Source organism: Cyprinodon variegatus, unplaced genomic scaffold, assembly GCF_000732505.1.
Source record: "Cyprinodon variegatus isolate N-32 unplaced genomic scaffold, C_variegatus-1.0 Scaffold267, whole genome shotgun sequence".
In the NCBI taxonomy this organism is placed as follows: Eukaryota; Metazoa; Chordata; class Actinopteri; order Cyprinodontiformes; family Cyprinodontidae; genus Cyprinodon; species Cyprinodon variegatus.
Genome location: NW_015150720.1, coordinates 977,385 through 995,721, shown reverse-complemented (window position 1 = coordinate 995,721; position 18,337 = coordinate 977,385). Strand labels below are relative to the sequence as shown.

General features: G+C 38.0%; 1 protein-coding gene across 2 annotated transcripts; it reads left to right on the top strand.

The window, feature by feature from the left end:
* The first annotated feature begins 8,086 nt into the window (after positions 1-8,086).
* On the top strand, positions 8,087-18,281 carry layn (layilin). Of its 2 annotated transcripts, XM_015382830.1 has the most exons (8): positions 8,087-8,377; positions 8,502-8,522; positions 8,612-8,909; positions 12,598-12,755; positions 12,832-12,876; positions 12,969-13,031; positions 13,113-13,209; positions 15,898-18,281. In XM_015382830.1, the coding sequence occupies exons 1-8, from the start codon at positions 8,296-8,298 to the stop codon at positions 16,595-16,597; spliced, it is 1,464 nt and encodes a 487-aa protein (XP_015238316.1). In that variant the 5' UTR covers positions 8,087-8,295; the 3' UTR covers positions 16,598-18,281. The 2 variants fall into 2 exon arrangements, with proteins under 2 accessions (XP_015238316.1, XP_015238317.1); XM_015382831.1 differs by lacking the exon at positions 8,502-8,522.
* The last annotated feature ends 56 nt before the right edge of the window (positions 18,282-18,337 follow it).

Genomic DNA, 18,337 nt, shown 5'->3' with positions numbered 1-18,337 from the left:
CGCAACCTACCTCACGACAACCTTCTCTTCAGGATGAGGACATCCAACCACCTGAAGTCCAGTTCTACGTGGTGGAACATATTATAAAGACTGAGGAAAGTGCCTACCTTCTACAAAGGCTCAGAGTGTTTTCTGGACGGCTGCCTAGACCAGCACATGAAGCCGACTATGAATCCTGGCATTCAGGAGTTGATCTGCTATTAAAAGGCCCATCAGTTTCTGATCTTCAGCTTTCAAGGAGGATTGTGGAGAGTTTACTTCCCCCACCCACTGATATGCTGAAGCATTTGAGTTCAGATACTGCACCTATTGTGTGTCTGCACATATTGGATTCAGCATATGGTAGAGTCCAAGATGGAGAAGAGCTCCTTGCAAAATTCATGGACACTTTCCAAGATGCAGGGGAGAAGCCATCTTCATATCTCCAGTGGCTGTAGGTGGTGTCTCAGTGAAGAATGTTAACCGGCACCTCATAAGCCAGTTCTGTTGAGGGTGTTGGAACAATATTGTGATTGCTGAACTCCAGTTAAAACAAAAGAAATTGGTCCCACCTAGTTTCTTTGAACTGCCACTACTTCTACATACTGAAGAGGACCGAGAGGCAGCAAAAAACTCCAGGGTGAGACATCTGGGGTCCACCGAGCTAAAAGCAATCAATCATCACAGTTGGCCTGTGTTGACACAGGTGACGGTGGAGCAGTTTCTGCTTTAAACAAATTGACTCAGCAGCTAGCAAAACATTGGCAGATGTCCAACGGCACCTGGCTAAGCTAACTTCTACCACTACCCAGCCCCGGACTACATCTCAACCCAAGGTAACATACAGTAAGCAGGCTGGGAAAGGGGGCAATATAGTGAAACCCCAACAGTCCACTCAAACCTATGTTAAACCTCGTTATTGTTTCAGGTGTGGTGATAATTGTAATATTAAGCCACAATGTAATAATGAACCAAATCCTGCTCTTGTTGCCAGAAAAAAAAAAAAAAAAACAGTTTGCCCAGAGACAGCAGAACTTCTTCCAGCAGAAGTTAAACTAGGCATTGTTCCGGTTGTGGGACAAACTGGAACCAGTCCCAGCCTAACCATTACCCTGGTTAAATGTGCAAGAATGCAAGCCCCAGCTAAAAAATAAAATACACGCTCCACTACCTAAAGGCTTGATTGGGTCAAAGTGTGCTGCTGTTGTTGACATTTTGTCTACCTTGACCTGGGACATTCTATTTCTGCCTGCCTCAGCGAAAACAGAAGGCAGTGAAAGGGAGCTGCCAGCCTCTGAGCTAGCCAGGCTACCCGTCTCGTCACAGTCATCTAAATCTAATGGAGAAGGCATCCGTTTAATAAAAAAGCATTACTGTACAATTTTGGGAAATAAACTAATCTCCCCCTGATTTGAATAAACGAGCGTCACCTTTCTCTCGCTCCCGGAACTGCAGAGCAACTTCGTAGCATGTTTAATAACCCCAAAGAGAGGTAGAAAAGTGGTGTATTTCCAGAAATGGCTTATGATTTACTAGGAACCACATTAAGCACAGCCAGGGATATAAAACTAGCTACTTACCACCAGAGTTGCCTTCCATGCTGGTTGTAACTTTAGCTTCTGTCCGGAAGCATCAAAAACACGGCATTCGTTAAAATGTATGCCATGTTGTGTGCACAATTGTTTCTGCATGTTGGATGTATTTCCTCCTGCGGATGTTATTGCCACTTTACATCCAAACTTTTGATCACTTTACCTAATGGGGTGCCATTTTTGTTTTTTGGTTTTTTGCTTTTCTAGACCTACGCCTAGTCACGTCATACTTGCTTACTGAATGCTGTGTGCGTAACTTACATAAAAATTGTGATGTAACTTACTTGGAAAACATGACGTAAGTCATGTGTTTCCCAGTTCTAGGCTCTGCTGCTGCCTGGAACCGTTAAGAGAACCGTTAAGCGAGCTGCCAAACGGTGCCATGGAATTGGAACACACAGAACCGGTTCTGAACAGGAACCGGTTTTTGATTCCCATCCCTAGAGACCATGTACATTTTCAGCCCTTTGCCCAAGGGTATTGAGCGGTCCTAAAGCTGCTACAGTTAAGGCACCAGCAGAATAAATCAGGCAATGCAGGAACTGTCATGCTGTTAAGCACCACCCCAGTCCTTATTTCATCTGGCCAAACCATTGTCCTGGAGGGTTCTTTTAAAATCACCCCTCCATCTGTAGATAACTGTGCCATTATTGAACACCCCATCTGCGTTCAAATTTTTTTATTACACTAACACCACATCCACCATACAAAGTCCCAGTAACCATGAAGAATGCATCAGAGAAAGATGAGGTGAAGAGGTGTCCATATCACCTTTAATTATTATTGGAGACATTGGGTCAGCACCTACTGTTTTGTCCCGGCAAATCACATCTCAAATTTCACAGCACACCACTCTGGAGTTTACCTTTGGAGACTCTGCCCTTCCACCCGAGTGGAAAGAACATATTATTAACAAATTGAACAACATGCCTGATGTATTCTGTCATGATATGGATTTTGGCTTCACAGATGAGTTAAACATACCCTTAAACTTCATGATGAGACACCTTTTAAACAGCACAAGGCAAATCCATCCCCAAGATCTCAAAGCAATCCGTGAACATCTTAAGGACTTGCTCGAAGCTGGCATCATAAGAGAGTCCAAATCACATTTTCCAGTAGTTGTTGTTCGTAAATTTAACAATTCTGTCCGGCAATGCATAGACTAAAGGGAACTAAATCTTCAAACTATCAAAGATTCATATGCCCTTCCTAATTTGGAGGAATTATTTTGTGCTTTGACAGGGTCCAAATGGTTTACTGTGCTGGATTTAAAATCAGGCTATTATCAGATAAGTTGCAATCTAGAGTTGCACCTTAAGAGCTGCAATCTTTTCAGGGTTTTGCTGGATATTACAGAAGGATTGTTAAGTCTAATTTGGGTATTTTTTCCAGGTTTTAATAAATATGTATTAATCTCTATGATGGATTGCTGGTAGTTATAACAGGAAGTTGGCAAACGAAACAACATGGGACCAGGAGATATTCTGACCAGATTACTAATCCATTTAGCTGATATAGAGGTAGATCTTCCACACACTTCCTAAATTTTCTTATGTATGGGGAATAATAAAGTTAATAAATAACATATAAAAAAATAAAAATAAAAAAACAAGATCATATTGTCCTAAATTTGTATCTGATTTATCATGAAGTGCATAAGGAATGTTGGTTCAGACTCTGGGCATTCAATGCCTTTGACACTACCAGTCTCATCATCCTATTAAATAGGTTTTATAATAAATCTGGAATGGATTTAGAACGATTCAGGATTCTCTTTTAAATGGAAGTATTTGTATAAATCACACCATGAATGATTCTTCTTATATAAACAATATGTCTAGTGGCTATTTTTGGGCTTATCATTTTTTCTAGACGCATGGTAAAGATAAATGTTTATTATGATAGTATCCTCAATCTCTTTCTGGTAGATGCCATTCAGCTGTGAAGCTCAATTAAGGATTCCCAGTTCTTTAAACTGTATAAATTTAATGCCTAAATTAAACTACAAGCTAGTTAAAAAATACAGTTTTGGAACCTGATTTGGCATTTACATGCAGTAAACATGTTGATTCAAAACTTCTGCTGTTGAAATCTTAAATACAACTGGGTAGATTACTTGTTCCTTTTATAATCATTAAACTCATGTGTTTAGATTTTAGTGACCTATATGTTTAAGCTACTTCCTGAACCACTGATTTATTTAAAATCACATACTCTAACTCAACTCTTCACGTCCTTCAAACAAAACCTACTGAGAGTTCCAAGGACATGGTTTAAAATTTCAGGCCATCACTCTTTTCCAGGCTGTTAAATCTATGTCCTCCTAAGAGTCTGGATTGATTTAAAAGCAGTTACAGATTATTTATTTTGTTCGAAGATGATTATCATTATCATTATAATTCAGAATTTATTTCATTCATTTTTATCCTTTCAATAAAAATCTTTTATTTCTCTGTATAGTAAGTTGTACTTACTTCTTGTTTACTTGGCAATATTCTTTTCACATTAATTTTGTCAATGTATTTGAAAAAAATGTCTCTTATCTATATGGACATAAGAGAATGAGTTTGCTGTAAAACCTAACTTTCTAATAATCTTTTTTTTTTTTCTTTAAATCAAAAGGTTTGTAAATAAGTGTCTTTTCCAAAACTGAAAATGGAAAAAGGGACCACTTTAAAGAATTGCCCCAGCCCTTAAAAGGTTTCATCAAAACTCTTTTATGGCTGCTCAGCTCTTGCTGATGAAGCTGTCCAGCTCAGCCCCCCTCAGGGTCAGTGACTCAAGCCCCATTTCCAGCTCCCGGTGCAGATTTACGCAATGCGGACACTCCATTTGGCCGTGTGCCACATCCAGATCATTTAAATTAAATTTAGTGGAGACTTATTCTTTAGTGTAATTAGGTTTTTTGTTTTCTCTTTATGGCTTAAAGATGAAAAGGTACTGAATTTGTCAGCTGTTGTAATTTTACAGGCCTGACACAAACAAGGCAATTACATCAAGAATGATTTATTGTGGTTGGAGCTATTTTATTGCTTTAAATGATTTCATTTTACCACATAACCACCCGGCTTTCAATAAAGAAATAACACTTTACAAACCGCTGTGCTAATGCATACTGGCCACTACAGCAACATAGAAAAATAGGGACATTTCAACGTCAATGTTGAACCCCTGCTTTTGTGTGTGTGCAGCTACTGTATAGGGGTAGGATGTGGTTCCCATTGGGAACATTTATTTGGTTTCCCTTTAACTACTTAAGACAGAGGGAAGAGGTCAGTAGGATGAGAGGGGGTAGCAGTAGAGCCAGACGAAGACAGACTATGTGAGATGATGGACAAATGGCAGAGGCTTAATTGAATGAAAGCTTCTCCAGGTCTCAGATGCCATAAACTAGGAGGACATTTAAACTAAGGTCCACTGCTTATTGAATCCCTCCTGGGCGCCCACTAACCTCCCTCACTCTCTTCTTTTCTATCCGGCTCACTGCTGCCTCATACCCCTCCTTCAATTTAACCAAAGCTGAACCCCTGGCTTTCACTGTAATCAATCTACACCTAAACTGATTAGCGGTGTTTGGATAGAGCTGCATGCACGAGGGACGGTAATTTCAGGGCAGCTTGACTCCCTCCTCTCTTTGCTGGCTTTCCGCTGCAAGCACACACAGCATATTCCTGATGAAGCATCCTGCTGTTTAAACTCTGGCTGATCTGTCTCACTGAGAGCCCTAAATCAACCTTATGGGCCATTTTAGAAATTGCTGCCATTAGGAACTGCATGCATACACATTTTCCCCCTCTTTTGAGCTCTAAAGAAGAAGATTGCATGCACTGAATGCACATCTTCTGCTGATCATGCTGCTTGAAAATGACATTATATGGATAAACATTGCAATTCTTTGTGACAACTCTTTTTTTTGTTGTTGTAAAATTAAACATCAGATAATAGAGGTTTGGGGCAACTACTGGCTTACGGCTGTGCATACATGGTGCACATCGAGCAACTGTTATTTTTTTCCACATTTGTCAAGCCTTGATGTATTTTCTTGAAATTCTTGTTAACAAACAAACATATGGCAGATGTGTGTACCCAAAGACCGCCCTCAGGAGTAGCACTATTTCCTTGCTTAAGAAAAAGTAAAAGTAGCCATCCTACAAATTACTCAAATAAAACGTATTTTGTTAAAAACATCACTCAAGTTCTAAGTAATTGTTGGATTAGGTTTTAAAATAATGCAATTAGACATGTTCAAGTTCTGGTATTTGGTAAGTTCTGGTGTTAAATTGCAAGGGTTTTTTTTTTGTGTGCAGTAATTAGGCATCTGGCAGGTGGTCTACAAAGATTGCTGCACAAATGTTTAGCTTTGCAAATTGTTTTAGTTCCGTCCATCATTATGAGCAGGATATGTGTCCTTCACGCAGCAGAGAGTCATCATAAAGAAAGGTAAGGTTCTAAATCCTGTAGCTGGAGGTAATAGTGATTTCTAAAAAATAATATTTATAATACTAAAGATATTTATAGAGCACTTTACAAAGGTGGCCTATTTCGAAAGTGCTACAAAAAAGTAAAAAACGAATAGTTACCGGTAATTAAGGGAGGAGTAAGCGATGCGCTGTTAACCCCTCCCACCCCTAGGTTTCTTTGCAGTGCTTTTCAATATTATATATTTTTTTTTGACATGAAACAATTTTTTACTCCAGTCATTTATTTGCTCGAAGGCAAACATGCAAAAAAAAAAGAAAAAATTGCACATGTCTGCTGAAATTCAAATGCAAATCCCTTAGCACAATCTTCAGAGATTTGTTATGCTTGCAGAAACTCCTTTGCACCTTTTCTTTTTGAGAAACACAAACCTTCATAAGGTCACAAATACAAAAAAAATGTCTTTATTATAAAGAACAACCTCTTGCAGAAGTAATTTCTTGGAATCCATTCTTTTCTTATAAAATCAATCCTTACAGTAAGAGTTGTATATATTTTAGTAGGACAGGGTAAAAAAATCACACTAACAATATATAATGTTAACTGTATATTCACCTGATCTCAGTATAGCTTGTTATTTAAAGCTGAAAGAGCATCCAGAAATTTTACTCTAGAAGGAGGTGTGACACTTCACAAGAGTATTACTATAGTAGAAATAGGAAGTACAGTGAAACTACTCCTAAATGTATATTTTCAAAATGTTACTCAAATAAATACAGAGCAATGGAGAATAAAAAACAAGCAGAAAATCACTGTGGATGAATTTTTAGATAGTGCTTTATAAAAAGTAGGTTTAGAATGCTACCAACATACACATTAATTACAAAATAACTTATGCCCAATTTATTTTCCTGAATAGGTTAACCCTGTACAATTAATGCAAATTGTAAAAGAAACCCAATCCCACAATCATTTGAGTCCCTCAGTGACAGTTATTATTATTATTATTATTATTATTATTATTATTATTATTATTATTATTATTATTACTATTATTATTATCATCATCATCATCATCATCATCATCATCATTATTGTTGTCTTCCAGCTTGCTTGATTCCTCCTAAATACATTGAGCAGCAAATTAACTTTCAACCCCAATGGTGTAGCATTTGTTTGCAATAGTGGTAACACCAATAAGTAGTAATGTGCCTTTGTGTCTAAATTTTTTCTCCAATGTCCAGGATTGGTGATAAAACTTCTCAGATACCAAAAAAGTGAAGTTTGCAATGAAACTTGAAGCCATTTATCTTGACATCTGAAAGGCTTCCCAATGAAAAAATAGTCAGGTAAAGAGTTTTTAGTTTGAGATTATGTTGCTGCGATAAAAGATAAGTTTAACAGAAGAGGTTTCTGCAGAATTAACCAAAGAAAAACAGCTTTTTCCTTATTTTTATTTTTAATTGCATCAAAAAAAAGAAAGCTAAAAAAGTCTTCACCTTAGCAGACCTTCCTGCTACAGTAACAGTGAGCATTCTTTCCGATTAGAACACAGACTGGTTCCTCTGAAGTTAACGACTGATTTAGCTTCTGTTTCATTTGAGCTCCGCATATTGATTTACATGTAAAGAAGACCAGGTTTCATTTGAAACGGTGAAGTCATGCATTAAAGACTGAGGTAATGCATCTAAATCAAAGATTGACACATGTATCCAGGTATTTAAAGAGCATTTCTCATCTTTCATACTTTATTATTCAACAGAAGATTTAGGTGTCAAACAAATGTCTGTGCCGCTTTGCAAAGAATACTAACGCTGCAGCTGAGAATGTTTTAAATGATCCCTGATCGAATTAATGGAGATCATTTTCATGTAACACTTCGGTAATGATAATATCGAAAGCTTAAGTAATAAAGGAATGAGAGAAATCTGCCTCTTGTCAGCGTTTACAATGAGAAGCACTTGGGCGATTGGATGTCCTGCGATCAATGTAGCCTCTTCTCTTATCATTAAGACTGCTTTTAACAGATTGCAGCCCCCCTCCAAAACACGCAGTCTCTTTCTCCTCCCCTCTCCCTGTGCTCCTCCCTTTGGATCACGCAGTCTTTTACAGTAGATACAACTGGAGTCTTGCTTTCCTGACTGTTGTTTCAAAATTACTTTTTATCTGTTAATTTCAACCTTTACAGAAGTTTTTCTATTAATTATCTTGTGGAGTTCAAGTGGATTTAATCTGGGTTTCTTTACACTAACCAGACAGATGAATGGAAATGAAAGTTCTTGAAGTATTCTAAAGACAGTAAATGAAGATGGACCTGGTGATCATTACTTTTCTTCTTCTGTTCGTTTGTCTTCATCCAGCCTCAGCAGCAAGTCTGATCACAGGTAAACTAATCTCTTAAATATACAAAACAGCACAGAGTCAAAAACATTTGAATTCATTTGAGAATCAGTTTTTTTTTCTTATGTTTTGGCTTCTGAACTCTAAACTGAACTTTTATTACTAAAGCAGACATATTTGAAGCGAGGGGTATGTAGACAACATTTTCTAAATGTATCTTATTATATTTAGCTGATGACAGAAATACACTGAGATCACCTTTTTCTTTATCTTTCCAGGCCAGCGAGTGTGCAAGGCAGGAAATGGGAAACCGTGTTACAAGCTGGCCTATTTCTCTGAGCTGCGCTGGAAGCTGAACTTTCAAGAAGCAGAGAGCGCTTGCAAGCGAGATGGAGGCCAGCTGCTGAGCATTGAGTCTGCGTCTGAGCAGAAGGTCATAGAGCAGCTCATCAGTGATCTCCGACCCATGGATGGAGACTTCTGGATAGGGCTTCGGCGTGGACAGGGGCACCAGGACAGCAGCTCGGAGTGCTCGTCTCAGTACTACTGGCTGGACGGAAGCAAATCCACATTTAGGTAGGAAAGGAGGGTTTTTATAATTCAATTCCTGTTATTTCATTAGCTCTGAACAGTTATACATTCTTCTTCACTTATTTCAGTTTTTTGTTTAATGCAGAAATGATTCTAGCATATGAAGTTGTCTTGACAAACAGAGCAGATGTCCCAGATAAAAGATCCTTAGATCTCCAACAATCAATTGTCTTTCTCTAATCTAAATTTCCTTAAAATCTTGAATTCCCTTACACCCTCCAGTTTGTCCTGGATCGCAACGCATTTGGAAAATAGAGAGGTATAGAAGCTTTCCTTTGGTCTGTCCTTCACAACATGCCAAAAAAACATCTAAACGAAAAACAGACACCAATATGTTACTGCAGCAACTCTATTTCAAGATGTCCCCAGATGACAAAGCTCCTCTTTAGTCTATTAATCTCATGAGCAGGTTAAGATTAGCATGCAGAGAGACTAGTAAATTGAGAGCTTTGCATTTTCGCTCAGTTTTTTCTTTAATATACTGGGCATTTATTACAGCAGACCAGCTCCAGTCTGTCAATCACTAACTAAGGTGCTTGAACTCCTTTGATTGAAACAAAGACAAACACCTCACCTGGATGGAGCAAATCCCTGGCTTCAAACTCAGAGCCGCTGAAACTCATCTTACTCGCTTCAGAGTCAGCTGTGATTGACTTCCATACCTGCGAAAAGTAACTCCTTAAGGAAATCCATGGAACCATCATCAAAAAGCAAAGATGAAAATCTGCAGTTTTTAATCCAAACAACTTATTTTTTTTGTGAAAACTTCTTTGGACCATGAAGACAACCAAACTCCTCAGGTTATCTGCAGTGCAATGACCTGGTCTGCTGCAGCTGAATCCAGACATTTCCATCATTTAGGACTTATCATTGAAAAACCACGAGGACACTCTCCCAGGGAAAAAGAATAGGATATTTCCTTGATAGCTGGAACGCACTCTTTTATCCTTTTCCTAAAAGATTGCTGGCTGAGAATCTGAGTGAGTCTGCCCCGTCTGACAGTCTGCGGCTGCAATTTCTTATCTGAATGACATGAACTCCTTAAAAACCTTTAAATACAAATCCCCCACTCTCCAAGCTGGGGAACAATACAAATGGCTAACCGTCTTTGTGTGAAACACCCACTCAGTAGCTGTAGAATTCGGTACAAATCAAACACTAATGCAGTCAAACACAATAGCAACCATTAATCAGCATGACAATACCTGCACTGCTGCCAACAGTGAGTTCAATTTGGCAACAAAAACTGAAATTTGCAAGAGACGGGTTATAAAAACGGTTTGTTTATGTTTTCTAATCATTCTTGTTTTTTCTTTATTGTTCAGTAGAATTTTGAAACTTAGTCGGTTGCAAAACTACAGAAATTGTGGCTTTTATAGCAGTTATTGTTTCCTGGACAGGATTTAAGCTGTATTAACAAACAGAAACCTGGCTGAATTAATCCAAGCTGAAAGCATGAAGACTTAATTAGAACTATTTTAACCGACTTCTACTATTCTTTAAAAAAGTTAAGTGTATAAGATAAATGGATAATACTGGAAGCAGGCTGGTGGTTAGGGCACAGAGCTTGGAATCCTGAGGTTCTGAGTTTGAGCCCCACAGATTGCAACTCTGGGTGCCTGAGCAAAGACTCTTAACCCCACACTGCTCCCTGGGCGCCGCATAATGGCAGCCAACTGCTCCCCAAGGGAATAGGTTAAATGCAGAAAGGTCATTTTGTTGCTCTGGACTTTTGACAGTGTAATGACAATAAAAAAGTTGGGGGGAAAAAAAAATTTCTCAACAAAAATAAGTTTCTGCTGCACACCCTATTAGGACATTGTAGTTTAGAAAACTATACCTATTACAAGTAGTGGACAATGTACCCAGTTTCTTGGGTCAGGACTTGAGTCAGATTACAGGTCCTACACTGATAAAAGTAAAAGTTACTTTGTCAAGTTATTACTTGAGTACTAGAGGATGTCATATTGGACAGATCCGTCACTTATACATCTAGTCTTATATGGCACTTTTCTAGACACTCAAAAATGCTTTACAATTTGAAGCATTTTTTATTAACTCCTCTGAGTGGTATTTGCAGCAGTGGTCCCCAAATCCCACGGTAACATCCTAACATGGGCATGTTGGGTAAGGCATCTTGCCCAGGGTTGCTGGGGAAGAATCTCAGTCATCCAGGTCATAGTAATTCCAAAAAAGTTAAAAAAGTTAAAAAGCAAACCACTGGAAATTTGTTTTCCAATTTTGAAGAGCTTTTTCCTTGTTATGGCTTAGAAAACTTGTAAATTATTTTGGATTTTTACAATTTGCAGGCTTTCCAACTCATAATAAGGCCTTGTTGGGTTACTCTATAATGCTTGGAAGTTAGTGCTAATCCAGAGACTTTGGATTGAAAAAGCTTCCTGGATGGGAAGCTTTCCCAGGGTTGCAACGACTATATGTGTTCAGGCTGGGATTAGATCTAGTAACATTCTGGTTAAATGTACCCATCATTAACAGTAGCAAAAAGGCAGCATAGTATATATGTTGTTTCTAAAAACCCTTACACCAAGCCTATAGTGTGCTCAGAATTGTGGAATAAGTCTTAACACAGCGCAAAAAGGTAAAAAAAAAAAGGGAAATTTCTTTTTTTTTTGTTTTTTTTTTTCAAACAGTGTCCTGTCTGGCGATGTGGCGATAAGAATAATTGTCTTGATGCCAAAAAGAGCCCAACAGATTTTACTTTCACAAGTGGGGCAGTATGGCTATCGCCATAGTTTTCCGCTTGTTTTATGCATATAAATTGCTTTATTATAATTATGCAGGGCGTCTTAAAGATTATATGGACATTGCAATGTAGGTAGAACAGGAAAGAAAAAACAGAAAAAAAGGAGAAAAGATGAAAGAAAGCGGAGATAAATGGGAGATAATGATAATACATTTTCAGTCTGCTTCATCACCTGCAAAGAGATGTAAAAAGAACAGCACAACCAACGGACATGGTACGAGGCATACAATAAAGTAACACCTAGATACTATCACTGAAGAATAAGTAGTATTATTTAATCTGACATATACTCTGTGTTAAGAATATGGGCTTTCTGTATGGAAGTTAATTTCTAAGTACCTGGAACCAAGCACCTGTAGCTGTTCAAGGATAAAAAAGGGATAATTCTTGTCCTCACAACCATATGACCGCCTATCATAAGGGATCAAAGTGTATGATTTCACAGTATGTAGGTAAGACAAAATATAAACAAAAGATAGCGAAAGCATATTTTAGAAGTCATTTTTTATAGTAAAAGGTATGACTATAATGTTCAAATATAGTACAGTGAATGTAAAAAAATCTTTCAAAAGAATATTTAAATACAAATCCCTAAAAACAGTACCTAGTTATGCTACTCTATTACATTTACTTCATCCATCCTAAAATATACCTTTTACCAGTCAGGTGGGTTATGAAAAAAAAACCAATTAAAACAGATGATATGAGTAATGACAACTTTAAAGAAATTCTTGAAAATCTCTGTCTTTGTCCCTATACAGCTATGCCAAATTTTGTGTTTACCTTTCACAAGAACATGTTTAAAGCATGCTGCAAAGTCTCAGAATTTCATGTGACAGAATGAAGAATGGTCCAAACTATATAAATGTTGGCTTAGGACATTAAATGTGCTCAATCTGTGTGTTTCAGGAACTGGCACATTGATGAGCCGTCCTGCGGCTACGAAGTGTGTGTGGTGATGTACCACCAACCATCGGCTCCTGCCGGTCACGGTGGGCTCTACATGTTCCAATGGAATGATGACAACTGTGAAACCAAAAATAATTTTATCTGCAAATACACAGCAGGTGCAGCTGGAACCACATTCTCTGCTGTTTTACGTTGAACATTTCTTAATGTATGTTTTTCTATATTCTCCCCCAGAAAAGACAATTGAATCCACAGTTTCCCCCAACTCCAGTCAGAAAGGTAGATCACACCACAGCACAATGTTATTGAACATTTATACTACTTTAAGGAATGTATGTAGAGTCGAAGCTTGAGCCATCGTTACATTGCAGATGCCTTCCTTCCATCCGCTCTGCCATGGGATCCAAGGGACAACAACCAAGATAGAAGAACAGGTCAAACAAAGTCCGCATTTAGTGCCAAATATTCTACATTATCATAATGTTTATCTCTGAAAATCTTTCTGCTTCTCATAGCTGTGAATTTAGTCTACGTCATCATTCCCACCATCCCACTCATTGTGCTGCTGCTAACAGTGATGGGAGTTTGCTGCTTCAAAGTGCTGCTCAGACGGTGAGGAAATAAACATTTGAAAAAGAAACAATACAGCCTACTAAAAATAAAATGAAGCCTCCTTATCAACGTATTTGTACAAGATAACAAACCTGTTTATTAGGCAATTCTAAAGTCAGTTGCTAAAGAGGCAATATTTCCTGGCTTTAAATTTCCAATAGATTTTAAAAGCCACTTACATTTATTATACAGAGATGTTAAAATGCTTCATAGCTCACCCTTTTCCTGCATCATCTCTCAAGTAAGGCCCAAAAGATAATTTCATATTTGACATTTATTCTCGACTTAAAATCATTTTGTTGTTTTTTGAATTGTGCTGTGCATTGTTTGAAAGTCTGTTTAATTAAGCTGGGATGCTGAATGGTTATTATGGATGTATATTTTAGGACAAAAAATCAACCAAAATTATAGAAGCAGAGGAATTTTGATTAGAGAGAGAGGTAAATGTTGGATAGATTGAGGAAACTTTAAAAAGTGGATTTGAGCTCTCTTAAAACACCAAATTTTATATACAGCTTTGCTAAAAGGGAGTTTGGAGAAAAGTTGTTGGTGTAGGCTGACATAATGAGGAGCTAAGATGTCCGAAAAAAACAGGAAGCTGATGATTTTACAGCAAAGTTGCTGTTTTATCTCTTTAAAAACAAAACATCCTATGTAATTGGACATGGGGGGTTAGACATTGGTGGTGGTCTTTAGACTAAGGATTTACTTATCCTGCATGGAATACACACAAACTATAATATTAAAAACAACAGTAACTTTAACAAAGCTTAAATGCAAAATGCCAATGCAAAATGGAAAACTGTTAAAAATATCAACATTAATATTTCACTAGGCTGTAGTAAATAGAAAGTGGTGCAAGCAAGCAAGTGTAGAGGGATGGACCGAGGTTTTAATAAGTGAGTTGTAATAAGTCAATGTGTTGCTACTTTATCATGTGAGATTTTCTCATATGATGCCATGCTGACTCTGGTTCTAATGTTGTTTGTCTGATCAATACACTTCAGCCAAACTGCCAACTGGCGGTGGCCAGAGGACCCGTAAGCCTTGTTGCTGTCAGTGTGCCCCAGGGCAGCTGTGGCTACAATATAGCTTACCCCCATCAGTGTGTGAGTGTGTCTGTAAATGGGTGAATGACAGATTGTAGTTTGAAGCACTTTGGAGTCCCCTAAGTTGAAATAATGCTATATAAGTAAGTGCAGTCCATCAATCACCTAATCTTCTCAAGTATTCATGTAGAAAATGCTGTTGGTTTTTATACTTAAAGGTGTAGTGGAGTCTTTTCGCGATACGTTGACCTACCCTTTCTCCTAAAAAAAAATAAAAAAAATGCACATGCCCAACCCTGTACCCACTCCAGAGAAGAAACGCCTATTAAAGTGTGTAAGAGCATGCACAAGCCCATTTCTCCTCGTTTTACTAGCAGTTATGTGAAATGGATTTCTCCAAAAGCATGCAAAACTTGTTGAGCAGAAACTTTGCAACCGAGGCATCACGTAAAAGAATCTCCCAAAAACAGGGTCTTCCTTCTGTTGTCCTTCTAAGGCCTTTCTTTTCTTCTCAAACACTTCATAGAACATTTTTCTCTTATGACACTCTCTCATTTTCACACATCCACGTTGAGAAAGGCTTGCTTCAAGCGACTCTGTCTGAAACCGTAGCTCACCACACATATGTGGCTGAAAGTGCGCATGTGCCGAAAAAAATTGCTAATGGGGACGAGCATGTATGATGACCTTACGTAAGTGTATCACCAGTACTCGAGTTGAGGGGGATGAGGGGGGATGGCATCCCCCTTCCTAAAAAAAAATCATCCCCCTTCTTAAATGACCATCCCCTCATACCATCCCATGTGACATTTTATTATTAAATGTGTAAAATTTCTACTATATGTATTAACAGTAATGGCATTAATATTGCCCTTCAAACATTTAGCGAGCTGATCTCATTGTAAAATTAGTCCCTAACTATGTAGGGGTAGTGATAGCCATGCCAGTCCAGGGACTGACTGCAGTTCTACTGTAAGGTGTCTTGGTCAAGGTCAATGACCGGCGTACCTGACATGTAACAACCAAACCATATGTATGCATATTCCTTTACGTTAATAGACTATATTAATTAGGCTATGTATGCTTCTAAGAAAAAAACAAATCTCACCAAGCCCCTTCTTTTTTTTTTTATAACTAGACAGCTGCATATCAACAGAATGATTCAAAATTAGGAAGAAACCACTTATTTTGATGATCCACCCGGAAAAAGAACATCCTCCATTATACCTTTAAATACGAAAAAAAAAAAGAAGCAATTTATGGTATTGAAAAAAAAACACAAAAACTGTTAGTCAGCACTATCACTGGCTTTAACTTGACTTTTTTCGTCTAGGGTTTGGGGGCGTTATTCATTGCCATCTGTCACATAACTTAAGGATTTTACTGTATTCACTAATAATATAATGAAACATTTTTTGTTTTTTTTCTGTTTTTTTTCCTCTTTCTTTTTTCTTTTTATGGTCTTTTAGAGCCAAAAGTGGCTAATATCTGAAATTGACCGTTTCTGATTTTAAAACACATTCAAACATCCTATAAATTCACATCACAAAGGGTTTAACTCGCTTTATAAGAAAAAATGTTGTGTCTGCTTTTGTACATTAATGCTTTGGATGTTTGATTATATATGTGTGTGAAACAGAAGGAAAAACGAGCAGAAGTCAGAAGTTTGCCAAACAGATCCCAGTCCAACTTCTACAGATGTCTACAACGTTATCCGCTCCCAGAAGGAAGATGACCTTGTTTCCGCTCGCCCCCAAATGAAGAACACCTCCTTTTTGTGCTCTTCTCCGGACACGCCAACTGGAGATTACGACAACCTGGGAGGCCGGGACACAGAGAGTGGCTTCGTGACACTTGCCAGCACAGAGAGCGACTTCCTGAACTTTGACCTGAATGATCTCAGCCTGGGGCGCCGGGGCACACGGGACTTCTATGATAGCAGTTTGGGACGCTCTGCAAAGAGGGACCTTAACGATGGCAGTCTGGGTCGAACCAGAAACAGAGAGTATTATGACAGAAGCCTGGGCCGCCGCACCACTAAGAGCGAGCATTACAGTGGCAGCCTGTATGGAGATCAAGGTCTGTACGACAGCAGCAACAGAGCAGGCAGTGACCTGTATGAACCCAGGCTGAAAGCAGGAGGTCAAACAGGAAAGGTCGACTTCTATCAGACTTATGTTAGTAGCGGCAGACATGAGACCTTCCAAACCAGTCTCGGAACCTACGCTAACCGAAAGTCCTTCCACACAAATCTAGACTGCTACAGAAACGGCCTGAATCTCGACAGCGGAGGGAGATACTTCAATGAGCAGAACTGGATAAACAGAGAGAAATACTGAGCCCTCACTGTGCTCGCACCACTGTATGAACCACTACACGGGGATGAGAGGATGGATAAAAACTATGCATGTGTGTCTACTATTGAAACATTGTCAAAACACACTTTGTTTCTGCATCAAGACTTGCTTTATTAATGGATGTTGAATTAACCATAGTAATTCAAATCAAACACAAATAGTATTAGCTGCCTACACTCTATTTCTTAATGTATCTTGTCTTATAAGAAACTTCTGATGAGTCCTAGTTTTGTAAAGTGGGTTTGTATAAAGATGATGTGTAATTTAGTTTAATATCTTGTCTATGGCTATTGTGCTGTGAAAAACTATTTCCCCCCTTGAAGGTTTCTTCCATGATCTAATTTCTTAATAATTCAGTTGTATTTATTTATTTAGTGCCAATTAACAAAGCATGTCATCTAATTTGCACTTTACAGAGACAATTCAACCAAATCATACAGTCTGACTGGTTTTCTAAGGAAAACCAGCTGATTGCATTGACTCTTCAGCTATTCCTCACACTAAGCATGCATGTAACAACAGTGGAGAGGAAAAACTCTGTTAGACAAAGGTAACCTATTTCAGAAAAATAAATCATTCTCTACAAGGGTGTGTTATTAAACTAAACCAGCCAGGCCCTATTTTAGAAAACTGAACACCCACTTGTAAACTCACAAATTAACTTTGGTTAAACAACATAGATTCTGGATGACAAAGTTTAAAATCCTCTTGGCCTGATTACAGCCAGACATGTAGAAACAAGAAATGATTGAACCAGAACCTGTTTAAAACAAAAAAAAGTTGACAGAAAAATATTTTAACAATCTAGACAGGGTTTATTAGCAGGGAATACCAGTAAAAAACTATTAACTGGAGAAAATATGATGCAGTGGTAAAACTTTGCAGGAAAAACCCAAATCTTCCTAGAATGACTCCAAGATTGCATCAGCAATTCCTTCAGGGGGGTCACAAAAGAAACCAGAACATTTAGAGCCGTGATCAAAACAAAACACACAGGATAGTCTTATGTTTGCAAACGCAGCTTCATGGTCCCCATGACCTTTTGGATATTTAGTACTTAAAACTTAATTTTACAAACAATGTATATCTGCCCATGCATACATGCATTTAATAATATTGAAAAAATATATGTATGAAGCAAAAGGGGAAAAAAAGGGTTACCTGAATTAGTTTTGATTTTCCAAAGTGTTTTCCAACTTATGATGCACTACTGTACGTTTGATTTAATTTATTTACAAAAAAAATAGAAAATACTTTTAAAGGCAGCTGATGCTATTAAAAAAGTGGATTTGATCAAGTACAGCAATTTAAAAATATGAGACGTTTGAGTAACAGCTTGCTTGCCTGAATCTGTCATGCAGCCCTTAATCTATCCCATAAACATTGATGTCATGGATTATTGTATTCACAGTGCCTGAAAAAAGTCTAGATGCATCTAAGAACAAATTCTGTAGTTTTTTATTCTTTTTGTAAACTGCCTTAAAATGTACGATGTCACAAAATTGTCCTGTGACCTGCAGAGTCAGTTCAAACAGGTAACTAGAACAAGGATCCTGCTCAGAGTTCAGAGGAAATGGCTGCAGCCTCACCATACAAAGTAGCATGAAGTTGAACGGAATGAGAAAATGCATCTTTTTCATTAAAATTTAGAATCTGTATTCTTTGGACACCTCTCTTGTGAGGGAGAGCTTTCTATGTTTGCTACTTGAATAAAATCTTTAA

Bases quoted from the DNA above. Each gene is read 5' to 3' on its own strand.
- layn (XM_015382830.1), top strand. From the start codon at position 8,296: ATGAAGATGGACCTGGTGATCATTACTTTTCTTCTTCTGTTCGTTTGT. The intron at 8,378-8,501 runs GTAAACTAATCT...TTATTACTAAAG, and splicing joins AGCAGCAAGTCTGATCACAG to CAGACATATTTGAAGCGAGG. The intron at 12,877-12,968 runs GTAGATCACACC...GTTACATTGCAG, and splicing joins CCCCAACTCCAGTCAGAAAG to ATGCCTTCCTTCCATCCGCT.